The 13687-nt window shown below is 45.5% G+C and overlaps 1 protein-coding gene across 2 annotated transcripts in view; it reads right to left on the bottom strand.

Annotated features, from left to right (window-relative positions):
* The window catches only part of aldh18a1 (aldehyde dehydrogenase 18 family, member A1), a 93943-nt gene that overhangs the window by 11667 nt on the left and 68589 nt on the right, over positions 1 to 13687 (bottom strand). For both annotated transcript variants that reach the window (XM_072479773.1, XM_072479772.1), the window contains exon 15: positions 10634 to 10755. In XM_072479773.1, coding sequence (XP_072335874.1) covers positions 10634 to 10755 — 122 coding nt within the window. The remainder of the gene's footprint in view (positions 1 to 10633; positions 10756 to 13687) is intronic.

The raw sequence follows: 13687 nt of genomic DNA on the forward strand, positions 1-13687 counted from the left end.
TTAACCCATCAACACCCAAGGAAAAAACAGATATTCAATTAAAATAAACGGTTCTTAAAAAGCAAGATCTTTGAACATTCTTTCCCATCTATTTCTAAACCTTCAATTAAGTGAGTTCTCCCAGTGAGCCAGAGAAGACACAGCCAGAGTGAGACAGAACCAAGAGTGAGTTTGGGAATTTGAATCTAGGTGGGAATTGAATCAAATCAGTAAGGCAGCTCCTTTTACATTTCAGGAGTTTAGATTAATTTAAATTAAGCTAGAATTGTGCAGTGTAGGTTAACAAGGGCTGCCCCACCCACTCACATAACTGGTTGGCAGTTAAGTGTCAGTCACTTAAATCTACCTTGATCTAAAATCAGGTGGGGGAGGGGAGTCAATTCAGGACAATTTAAAAAGAGCAACTTGTAAACTCACTCCCAGTGAGTTCTCCCAGTGAGCCAGAGAGAAGACAGCCAGAGTGAGACAGACCCAAGTGTGAGTTTGGGAATTTGAATCGAGGTGGGAATTGGAAGCTTGGGGGGGGGGGGAGGTGGAGGAGGTGCTTTTTATCCCTGGTAAGTGACTGGTAAGTAGTGTTTCTGTTTTGTTTTTATTTTCATTGGTATATTTATTTATTTTGTCTTCGTTGTTTATTTATTTATTTATTTTTAATTTGTTTTTTGGGAAATTGTAATTGTTGAAGTTAACCGAAGGTTTAAGACATGGCAGGAGATCTCAGATCCATGTCATGCTCCTCGTGTGTGATGTGGGAGCTCAGGGACACGTCCACTGTCCCTGGCTCCTTCACGTGCAAGAAGTGTGTCCAGTTGCAGCTCCTGTTAGACCGCTTGACGGCTCTGAAGCTGCGGAAGGACTCACTTTGGAGCATCCGCGATGCTGAGGAAGTCGTGGATAGCACGTATAGCGAGTTGGTCACACCGTAGGTGAAAGGTACTGAGGGAGATAGAAAATGGGTGACCAAAAGACAGAGCAAGAGTAGGAAGGCAGTGCAGGTGTCCTCTGCGGTCATCTCCCTGCAAAACAGATATACCGCTTTGGATACTGTTGAGGGAGATGGCTCACCAGGGGAAGGCAGCAGCAGCCAGGTTCATGGCACCGTGGCTGGCTCTGCTGCGCAGCTGGGCAGGAAGAAGAATGGCAGGGCTATAGTGATAGGGGACTCAATTGTAAGGGGAATAGACAGGCGGTTCTGCGGACGCAATCGAGACTCCAGGATGGTATGTTGCCTCCCTGGTGCAAGGGTCAAGGATGTCTCGGAGTGGCTGTAGGACATTCAGGGGGAGGGTGAACAGCCAGCTGTCGTGGTGCACATAGGCACCAACGATATAGGTAAAAAAACGGGACAAGGTCCTACAAGCTGAATTCAGGGAGTTAGGAGTTAAACTAAAAAGTAGGACCTCAAAGGTAGTAATCTCAGGACTGCTACCAGTGCCACGAGCTAGTCAGAGTAGGAATGTCAGGATAGATAGGATGAATGCGTGGCTCGAGAGATGGTGCAAGAGGGAGGGATTCAAATTCCTGGGGCATTGGAACCGGTTCTGGGGGAGGTGGGACCAGTACAAACCGGACGGTCTGCACCTGGGCAGGACTGGAACCGATGTCCTGGGGGGGGGGGGGGGTTTGTTAGAGCTGTTGGGGAGAGTTTAAACTAATGTGGCAGGAGGATGGGAACCGATGCAGGAAGTTGGAAGGTAGTAAAACAGGGACAGAAACAAAAGGCAGTAAGGGGGAAAGTGTAAGGCAGAGAAACCATAGTCAAAAATCAAAAAGGGCAACAGTACAAGGTACAGTGACTGAGGGGAGCTCAGTGAATAGGACCAGGAATACTAAAAGGAATAAAACGGGAAGTGAAAACATTAATGGTAAGCGACGCGGCAGGTTGTTACAGGAAGATATGGGTTCAACGACAAGGAAAATTAGGAGAAAGGTTAAGAAGAAATACAACTTAGGAGAGGTTACTGATCGAGGTGTTAAGATTCAGAACAGAGGTAAAAAAGCCAACAAGTGTACTTTACCTGAATGCCGTAGTATTCGGAATAAGGTAAATGAGTTGATGGCGCAAATCATCGTGAAAGACTATGATTTAGTGGCTATTACTGAAACATGGTTAAAGGATGGTCACGACTGGGAGTTAAATATCCAAGGGTATCAAACTATTCGGAAGGACAGAGTGGATGGTAAGGGAGGTGGTGTAGCTCTGTTATTTAAGGATGACATCCGGGCAACAGTAAGGGATGACATCGGTGCTATGGAGGATAAGGTTGAATCCATTTGGGTGGAAATCAGGAATACGAAGGTGAAAAAGTCACTGAAAGGAGTAGTCTATAGGCCACCAAATAGTAACATTATGGTGGGGCAGGCAATAAACAAAGAAATAACTGATGCATGTAGAAATGGTACAGAAGTTATCATGGGGGATTTTAATCTACATGTCAATTGGTTTAACCAGGTCGGTCAAGGCAGCCTTGAGGAGGAGTTTATAGAATGTATCCACGATAGGTTCCTAGACCAGTATGTAATGGAACCTATGAGGGAACAAGCGGTCCTAGATCTGGTCCTGTGTAATGAGACTGGATTGATTCAGGATCTCATAGTTAGGGATCCTCTCAGAAGGAGCGATCACAATATGGTGGAATTTAAAATACAGATGGAGGGTGAGATGGTAAAATCAAGCACTCGTGTTTTGTGCTTAAACAAAGGAGATTACAATGGGATGAGAGAAGAATTAGCTAAGGTAGACTGGGAGCAAAGAATTTATGGTGAAACAGTTGAGGAACAGTGGAGAACCTTCCAAGCGATTTTTCACAGTGCTCAGCAAAGGTTTATACCAACAAAAAGGAAGGACGGTAGAAAGAGGGAAAATCGACCGTGGATATCTAAGGAAATAAGGGAGAGTATCAAATTGAAGGAAAAAGCATACAAAGTAGCAAAGATTAGTGGGAAACGAGAGGACTGGGAAATCTTTAGGGGGCAACAGAAAGCTACTAAAAAAGCTATAAAGAGTAAGATAGATTATGAGAGTAAACTTGCTCAGAATATAAAAAACAGATAGTAAAAGTTTCTACAAATATATAAAACAAAAAGAGTGGCTAAGGTAAATATTGGTCCTTTAGAGGATGCAAAGGGAGATTTAATAATGGGGGATGAGGAAATGGCTGAGGAACTGAACAGGTTTTTTGGGTCGGTCTTCACAGTGGAAGACACAAATAACATGCCAGTGACTGATGGAAATGAGGCTATGACAGGTGAGAACCTTGAGAGGATTGTTATCACCAAGGAGGTAGTGATGGGCAAGCTAATGGGGCTAAAGGTAGACATGTCTCCTGGCCCTGATGGAATGCATCCCAGAGTGCTAAAAGAGATGGCGAGGGAAATTGCAAATGCACTAGTGATAATTTACCAAAATTCACTAGACTCTGGGGTGGTCCCGGCGGATTGGAAATTAGTAAACGTGACACCACTGTTTAAAAAAGGAGGTAGGCAGAAAGTGGGTAATTATAGGCCAGTGAGCTTAACTTCGGTAGTAGGGAAGATGCTGGAATCTATCATCAAGGAAAAATAGCGAGGCATCTGGATGGAAATTGTCCCATTGGGCAGACGCAGCATGGGTTTATAAAGGGCAGGTCGTGCCTGACTAATTTAGTGGAATTTTTTGAAGACATTACCAGTGCGGTAGATAACGGGGAGCCAATGGATGCGGTATATCTGGATTTCCAGAAAGCCTTTGACAAGGTGCCACACAAAATTTGTACATTTGTGCTTTAGTGGTCTGGTTTTGTTCAAACTATTTAATATTTTGGCAATTTAGCATGTTTAATCCATCTAACCTGCACAGAAAGCCTTTGACAAGGTGCCACACAAAAGGTTGTTGCACAAGATAAAGATCCATGGCATTAAGGGGAAAGTAGTAGCATGGTGGTTAGCACAATTGCTTCACAGCTCCAGGGTCCCAGGTTCGATTCTGGCTTGGGTCACTGTCTGTGCGGAGTCTGCACATTCTCCCCGTGTGTGCGTGGGTTTCCTCCGGGTGCTCCGGTTTCCTCCCACAGTCCAAAGATGTGCAGGTTAGGTGGATTGGCCATGATAAATTGCCCTTAGTGTCCAAAATTGCCCTTAGTGTTGGGTGGGGTTACTGGGTTATGGGGATAGGGTGGAGGTGTGGACCTTGGGTAGGGTGCTCTTTCAAAGAGCCTGTGCAGACTCGATGGGCCGAATGGCCTCCTTCTGTACTGTAAATTCTATGTAAAAAAATAGTAGCATGGATAGAGGATTGGTTAATTAATAGAAAGCAAAGAGTGGGGATTAATGGGTGTTTCTCTGGTTGGCAATCAGTAGCTAGTGGTGTCCCTCAGGGATCAGTGTTGGGCCCACAACTGTTCACAATTTACATAGATGATTTGGAGTTGGGGGACCAAGGGCAATGTGTCCAAGTTTGCAGACAACACTAAGATAAGTGGTAAAGCAAAAAGTGCAGAGGATACTGGAAGTCTGCAGAGGGATTTGGATAGGCTAAGTGAATGGGCTAGGGTCTGGCAGATGGAATACAATGTTGACAAATGTGAGGTTATCCATTTTGGTAGGAATAACAGCAAAAGGGATTATTATTTAAATGATAAAATATTAAAACATGCTGCTGTGCAGAGAGACCTGGGTGTGCTCGTGCATGAGTCGCAAAAAGTTGGTTTTCAGGTGCAACGGGTGATTAAGAAGGCAAATGGAATTTTGTCCTTTATTGCTAGAGGGATGGAGTTTAAGACTAGGGAGGTTATGTTGCAATTGTATAAGGTGTTAGTGAGGCCACACCTGGAGTATTGTGTTCAGTTTTGGTCTCCTTACTTGAGAAAGGACGTACTGGCACTGGAGGGTGTGCAGAGGAGATTCACTAGGTTAATCCCAGAGCTGAAGGGGTTGGATTACGAGGAGAGGTTGAGTAGACTGGGACTGTACTCGTTGGAATTTAGAAGGATGAGGGGGGATCTTATAGAAACATATAAGATTATGAAGGGAATAGATAGGATAGATGCAGGCAGGTTGTTTCCACTGGCGGGTGAAAGCAGAACTAGGGGGCATAGCCTCAAAATAAGGGGAAGTAGATTTAGGACTGAGTTTAGGAGGAACTTCTTCACCCAAAGGGTTGTGAATCTATGGAATTCCTTAGAACATAGAACATAGAACAATACAGCGCAGTACAGGCCCTTCGGCCCACGATGTTGCACCGAAACAAAAGCCATCTAACCTACACTATGCCATTATCATCCATATGTTTATCCAATAAACTTTTAAATGCCCTCAATGTTGGCGAGTTCACTACTGTAGCAGGTAGGGCATTCCACGGCCTCACTACTCTTTGCGTAAAGAACCTACCTCTGACCTCTGTCCTATATCTACTACCCCTCAGTTTAAAGTTATGTCCCCTCGTGCCAGCCATATCTATCCGCGGGAGAAGGTGCTCACTGTCCACCCTATCCAACCCCCTGATCATTTTGTATGCCTCTATTAAGTCTCCTCTTAACCTTCTCTCCAACGAAAACAACCTCAAGTCCATCAGCCTTTCCTCATAAGATTTTCCCTCCATACCAGGCAACATCCTGGTAAATCTCCTCTGCACCCGCTCCAAAGCCTCCACGTCCTTCCTATAATGCGGTGACCAGAACTGTACGCAATACTCCAAATGCGGCCGTACCAGAGTTCTGTACAGCTGCAACATGACCTCCCGACTCCGGAACTCAATCCCTCTACCAATAAAGGCCAACACTCCATAGGCCTTCTTCACAACCCTATCAACCTGGGTGGCAACTTTCAGGGATCTATGTACATGGACACCTAGATCCCTCTGCTTATCCACACTTTCAAGAACTTTACCATTAGCCAAATATTCCGCATTCCTGTTATTCCTTCCAAAGTGAATCACCTCACACTTCTCTACATTAAACTCCATTTGCCACCTCTCAGCCCAGCTCTGCAGCTTATCTATATCCCTCTGTAACCTGCTACATCCTTCCACACTATCGACAACACCACCGACTTTAGTATCGTCTGCAAATTTACTCACCCACCCTTCTGCGCCTTCCTCTAGGTCATTGATAAAAATGACAAACAGCAACGGCCCCAGAACAGATCCTTGTGGTACTCCACTTGTGACTGTACTCCATTCTGAACATTTCCCATCAACCACCACCCTCTGTCTTCTTTCAGCTAGCCAATTTCTGATCCACATCTCTAAATCACCCTCAATCCCCAGCCTCCGTATTTTTTGCAATAGCCTACCGTGGGGAACCTTATCAAACGCTTTGCTGAAATCCATATACACCACATCAACTGCTCTACCCTCGTCTACCTGTTCAGTCACCTTCTCAAAGAACTCAATAAGGTTTGTGAGGCATGACCTACCCTTCACAAAGCCATGCTGACTATCCCTGATCATATTATTCCTATCTAGATGATTATAAATCTTGTCTCTTATAATCCCCTCCAAGACTTTACCCACTACAGACGTGAGGCTCACCGGTCTATAGTTGCCGGGGTTGTCTCTGCTCCCCTTTTTGAACAAAGGGACCACATTTGCTGTCCTCCAGTCCTCTGGCACTATTCCTGTAGCCAATGATGACATAAAAATCAAAGCCAAAGGTCCAGCAATCTCTTCCCTGGCCTCCCTGAGAATCCTAGGATAAATCCCATCAGGTCCCGGGGACTTATCTATTTTCAGCCTGTCCAGAATTGCCAACACCTCTTCCCTACGTACCTCAATGCCATCTATTCTATTAGCCTGGGGCTCAGCATTCTCCTCCACAACATTATCTTTTTCCTGAGTGAATACTGACGAAAAATATTCATTTAGTATCTCGCCTATCTCTTCAGACTCCACACACAATTTCCCATCCCTGTCCTTGACTGGTCCTACTCTTTCCCTAGTCATTCGCTTATTCCTGACATACCTATAGAAAGCTTTTGGGTTTTCCTTGATCCTTCCTGCCAAATACTTCTCATGTCCCCTCCTTGCTCGTCTTAGCTCTCTCTTTAGATCCTTCCTCGCTACCTTGTAACTATCCATCGCCCCAACCGAAACTTCACACTTCATCTTCACATAGGCCTCCTTCTTCTTCTTAACAAGAGATTCCACTTCCTTGGTAAACCACGGTTCCCTCGCTCGACGCCTTCCTCCCTGTCTGACCGGTACATACTTATCAAGAACACGCAGTAGCTGATCCTTGAACAAGCCCCACTTATCCAGTGTGCCCAACACTTGCAGCCTACTTCTCCACCTTATCCCCCCCAAGTCACGTCTAATGGCATCATAATTGCCCTTCCCCCAGCTATAACTCTTGCCCTGCGGTGTATACTTATCCCTTTCCATCATTAACGTAAACGTCACCGAATTGTGGTCACTGTCCCCAAAGTGCTCTCCTACCTCCAAATCCAACACCTGGCCTGGTTCATTACCCAAAACCAAATCCAACGTGGCCTCGCCTCTTGTTGGCCTGTCAACATATTGTTTCAGGAAACCCTCCTGCACACACTGTACAAAAACGACCCATCTATTGTACTCGAACTATATCTTTTCCAGTCAATATTTGGAAAGTTAAAGTCTCCCATAATAACTACCCTGTTACCTTCGCTCATATCCAGAATCATCTTCGCCATCCTTTCCTCTACATCCCTAGAACTATTAGGAGGCCTATAATAAACTCCCAACAGGGTGACCGCTCCTTTCCTGTTTCTAACTTCAGCCCATACTACCTCGGAAGAAGAGTCCCCATCTAGCATCCTCTCCGCCACCGTAATACTGCTCTTGACTAGCAGCGCCACACCTCCCCCTCTTTTGCCTCCTTCTCTGAGCTTACTAAAACACCTAAACCCCGGAACCTGCAACATCCATTCCTGTCCCTGCTCTATCCATGTCTCCGAAATGGCCACAACATCGAAGTCCCAGGTACCAACCCATGCTGCCAGTTCCCCTACCTTGTTTCGTATACTCCTGGCATTGAAGTAGACACACTTCAAACCACCTACCTGAACACTGGCCCCCTCCTGCGACGTCAAATCTGTGCTCCTGACCTCTATACTCTCATTCTCCCTTACCCTAAAACTACAATCCAGGTTCCCATGCCCCTGCTGCATTAGTTTAAACCCCCCAAAGAGCACTAACAAATCTCCCCCCCAGGATATTTGTGCCCCTCAGGTTCAGATGTAGACCATCCTGTCTGTAGAGGTCCCACCTTCCCCAGAAAGAGCCCCAGTTATCCAAAAATCTGAATCCCTCCCGCCTGCACCATCCCTGTAGCCACGTGTTTAAATGCTCTCTCTCCCTATTCCTCATCTCACTATCACGTGGCACGGGCAACAACCCAGAGATAACAACTCTGTTTGTTCTAGTTCTGAGCTTCCATCCTAGCTCCCTGAAAGCCTGCCTGACATCCTTGTCCCCTTTCCTACCTATGTCATTAGTGCCAATGTGGACCACGACTTGGGGCTGCTCCCCCTCCCCACTAAGGACCCGGAAAACACGATCCGAGACATCACGTACCCTTGCACCTGGGAGGCAACATACCAAACGTGAGTCTCTCACGCTCCCACAAAATCTCCTATCTGTGCCCCTGACTATAGAGTCCCCAATTACTAATGCTCTGCTCCTCTCCCCCCTTCCCTTCTGAGCAACAGGGACAGACTCCGTGCCAGAGGCCCGTACCCCATGGCTTACCCCTGGTAAGTCGTCCCCTCCACAAGTATCCAAAGCGGTATACTTGTTTCTCAGGGGAACGACCGCAGGGGATCCCTGCACTGACTGCTTTTTCCCAGTCCCTCTTACAGTTACCCACCTATCTCCAATCTTTGGTGTAACTAATTCCCTGAAGCTGCTATCTATGACCCCTTCTGCCTCCCGAATGATCCGAAGTTCTTACAACTCCAGCTCCAGTTCCCGAACTCGGTCTTGGAGGAGCTGGAGATGGCAGCACTTCCTGCAGGTAAAATCAGCAGGGACACTAACTGCATCCCTCGCCTCAAACATCCTGCAGGAGGAACATTGCACTCCCTTCCCTGCCATTCCTCTAACTTTCTACCAAGATCTGGCTTTTAATAAAATTAAATTTTTATAAAAAATAATAATAATATAATAAAATATGGTACTTACCTCAGACCAATGGGTTTTATTATTAGGTTAGAGGAGGAGGGTGGGTGGGAGACACTACACGTGTAGTGTCTTGGGTTTCCTCTCCACCAGAATTTATTGGTGAGGGTCTTCCCAGACGTCCGCGGGTCGACTTCCTGTTCCCGCCTAAAAAACTAATTTAAAAAAAAAGAAAAATTCTCAGCTCCTGCTGAAATTGACTAACCAGCCAGCTCCACTCCCGCCGAAATCGACTGGCCTGCCCCCGCAAAGACAAGTGCTTTTAAAGGTTGACTTACCTCCCAGCAACCTCCTTCCGCAATGCTCCCGCTGAAACTGACTCACCAGCTGTTCTCACGCCGAAATCGACTGCTTGCCCAGTGAAGCAGTAGAGGCTCCTTCATTAAATGTTTTTAAGATAAAGGTAGATAGTTTTTTGAAGAATAAAGGGATTAAATGTTATGGTGTTCGGGCCGGAAAGTGGAGCTGAGTCCACAAAGGATCAGCCATGATCTCATTGAATGGCGGAGCAGGCTCGAGGGGCCAGATGGCCTACTCCTGCTCCTAGTTCTTATTAAGCAAAATCCACACCAAGGTCAAACGCCACTTAGGAATAAAGTTAACACTCAGTGACTTACAGATTTATTCACAAAGTCCTTGGAGAGAGGCTTTCAGATGTCAGTCTGAGAAACACAACGGGCTGGATTCTCCGTCGACGGATCCTCCGTTTCACCAGCAGCGCAATCACGCCTGTGGAGTTCCCGACGGTGTGAGGGTGCTCACAATGGGAAACCTCACTGGCCGGTGGCCGGGACGGAAAATCCCGTTGCCGGCGGGGGCTCCGCTGCACCAGGAAACGGGATGCAGCTGGACGGAGGATCCCATCCAACGCCTTTCCTCAGAACCCTGAGCAGGACCTCTAAACTGAAACTAAAACAGACCCAGCCCCTCCCACAAATGACATCACAGCCTGCCGAGCTGTTAACCCCTTCATCGCATGTTGACAGACATATAATCTGGATACCCTAACCCAAGTTATTGTAATAACATCACTGCAAGATACATAATTCAATATATATAAACATTTGCTACATTCTTCACAATCAGACACTGTGACATTATTCTGAACTTATGGATCTCTCAGCACAAATCTTGGTCGAAAGAAGAAAATACATTTCCAGCATTGTTGGATAAAGCACAGGGATGATAATGCAGGTCTGAGGTGATTAACCCAGTAACTAACACTCCTTTCCATTTCAATATTTGTCCCATTCCCTCCAGCAGATTACATAGATCGTCATAGTAATACAGATCCAGGATTGGCAGTATCAATGACATACCTTACCTAAGTTGCTGTTTTTCAGCCATAAGTGGTGCTACTCGGCTATCGGGTGCGTCACAGCTGAGCCCAGTCCTGTCCTCATTGAATATCTACACAGGTTGAGATGCCTGTTTCTGTCTTGGCATCATTTTAATAAATGCTGTTTAATTTAGATACGTCATTGCTTAGAATAATATCCTTACCTGTTCTACTCTAAGCATGTCAATAATCTGGTCAAAGAAGGGTGTTCTTAGCAGATCTCTGTGGACTAACAGTGTCTCCAGAGCGTTGCATGCTGCAGGATAGTCACATTTGGAATCTCGAACTGGAAACAGAAACTGGTTTTATTAAACATTCAATACACTGTGGGCATTTTACATGCTTGGCCCACAGGCTGTGACTACGCAGTTACACAGGAAAAGCAGCTCCGAATGTAAGGGACTTGCTTTCACACGACTTGGCAGTGTTGGAATACCAGGCACATGGGGGCAAACTCAATGCAGGATGCTGCATCTGCTAACAACACAGCTTCAGAAATGAACAACAAGATAAGTTAAGATGGTCACTGAATTAATTTAAATCTATAGCCTTAGGTACAGAAACAGCGATTATATATTTGGAGAAAGATTTGGATCGATTTGAAATTGAGCAGACAAATGCAAAAGGAATTGAATATTTATCATTGCAAAATATTGTAACTGCAGCAAAAAGAAATAGTATTGCAGGCAAATGTCGAGGTATTTCCCCTTGATGGGAGATAGGATAAGTAAATGCCAAGTGCCCTGGCTGACCAGAGAGGTAGAAGTGAAGATGAAACAAAATGAGTGTATGACAGATGTTGGATACAAAATACAATGGAGACTCAGGCTGGATATAGAAGGCGCAGACGGGAAGTAAAAAAAACAATAAGAAAAGCAAGGAGAGAGTGCGAAAAGAGACAAGGAGCTAAGGGTGGTGCCTGAGGACTGGAGAACATAAGAACATAAGAACTAGGAGCAGGAGTAGGCCACCTGGCCCTTCGAGCCTGCTCCGCTATTCAATGACAGCATGGCTGATCTTTTGTGGACTCAGCTCCACTTTCCCGCCCGAACACCATAACCCTTAATCCCTTTATTCTTCAAAAAACTATCTATCTTTATCTTGAAAACATTTACTGAAGGAGCCTCAACTGCTTCACTGGGCAAGGAATTCCATAGATTCACAACCCTTTGGGTGAAGAGGTTCCTCCTAAACTCAGTCCTGAATCTACTTCCCCTTATTTTGAGGCTATGCCCCCTAGTTCTGCTTTCACCCGCCAGTGGAAACAACCTGCCCGCATCTATCCTATCTATTCCCTTCATAATTTCATATGTTTCTATAAGATCCCCCTCCCCCGCATTCTTTTAAATTCCAACGAGTACAGTCCCAGTCTACTCAACCTCTCCTCGTAATCCAACCCCTTCAGCTCTGGGATGAACCTAGTGAATCTCCTCTGCACACCCTCCAGTGCCAGTACGTCCTTTCTCAGGTAAGGAGACCAAAACTGAACACAATACTCCAGGCGTGGCCTCACTAACACCTTATACAGTTGCAGCATAACCTCCCTAGTCTTAAATTCCATCCCTCTAGCAATGAAGGACAAAACTCCATTTGCCTTCTTAATCACCTGCTGCACCTGTAAACCAACATTTTGCGACTCATGCACTAGCACACCCAGGTCTCTCTGCACAGCAGCATGTTTTAATTAGGAATGTTTATCTTCACTATCTTCAAAAAGGAGAAGTAGGATAAACCCAGCAATTATAGACCAGTCAGCTTGACTTCAGTGGTAAGGAAACTTCTAGAAACCATAACTTGAGATAAAATCAATAGTCACTTAGTCAGGTCTATGACAATTCAGAAAAGCCAGCATTGATTCATTCAGGGAAAATCATGACTAACTAACTTGCTGGAGTTTTTTGAGAGGATAATGGAGAAGGTTAATAAGGGTGATGCTGTTGACTTGATGTATATGGGTTTTCAAAAGGCTTTTAGACAATAAGAATATAAGACCATAAGACATAGGAGCAGAATTAGGCCACTCGGCCCATCGAGTCTGCTTCGCCATTCAATCATCGCTGATATTTTTCTCATCCCCATTCTCCTGTCTTCTCCCCATAACCCCTGATCCCCTTATTAATCAAGAACCTATCTATCTCGGTCTTAAAGACACTCAGTGATTTGGCCTCCACAGCCTTCTGCGGCAAAGAGTTCCACAGATTCACCACCCTCTGGCTGAAGAAATCCCTCCCCATCTCTGTTTTAAAGGATCGTCCCTTTAGTCTGAGATTGTGTCCTCTGGTTCTAGTTTTTCCTACAAGTGGAAACATCCTCTCCACATCCACTCTATCCAGGCCTCGCAGTATCCTGTAAGTTTCAATAAGACCCCCCCCCCCCCCCCATCACCCTTCTAAACTCCAACAAGTACAGACCCAGAGTCCTCAACTGACAAGCTCTTCATTCCAGGGATCACTCTTGTGAACCTCCTCTGGACCCTTTTCAAGGCCAACACATCCTTCCTTAGATACGGGGCACAAAACTGCTCACAGTACTCCAAATGGGGTCTGACCAGAGCCTTATATAATCTCGGAAGTACATCCCTGGTCTTGTATTCTAGCCCTCTCGACATGAATGCTAACATCGCATTTGCCTTCCTAACTGGCGACTGAACCTGTACATTAACTCTAAGAGAATCATGAACAATTCTGATTTCCAAAGCATTTCCCAATTTAGAAAATAGTCTATGTCTCCATTTCTCCTTCCAAAGTGCATAACCTCACACTTTTCCAATTGTATTCCATCTGCCACTTCATTGCCCACTCTCCTAGCCTGTCCAAGTCCTTCTGCAGCCCCCTTGCTTCCTCAATACTACCTGTCCCTCTAAATATCTTTGCATCATCTGCAAACATAGCAGCAGTGCCTTCAGTTCCTTCTTCCAGATCATTAATATACATTGTGAAAAGTTATGGCCCCAGCACCGACCCCTGAGGCACACCACTAGTCACCGGCTACACCTTTATCCCCACTCTCTGCCTTCTGCCAGTCAGCCAATCCTCTATCCATGCCAGGATCTTACCCTGAACACCATGGGCTCTTAACTTATTTCACAGTCTCCTATGTGGCACCTTGTCAAAGGCCTTCTGGAAATCTAAATAAATCACATCCACTGGTTCTCCTTTGTCTAACTTCCTTATTACTTCCTCAAAGAACTCTAACAGATTTGTCAGACATGACGGGTG

The sequence above is a fragment of the Scyliorhinus torazame genome, chromosome 16, assembly GCF_047496885.1.
Source record: "Scyliorhinus torazame isolate Kashiwa2021f chromosome 16, sScyTor2.1, whole genome shotgun sequence".
Classification (NCBI taxonomy): domain Eukaryota; kingdom Metazoa; phylum Chordata; class Chondrichthyes; order Carcharhiniformes; family Scyliorhinidae; genus Scyliorhinus; species Scyliorhinus torazame.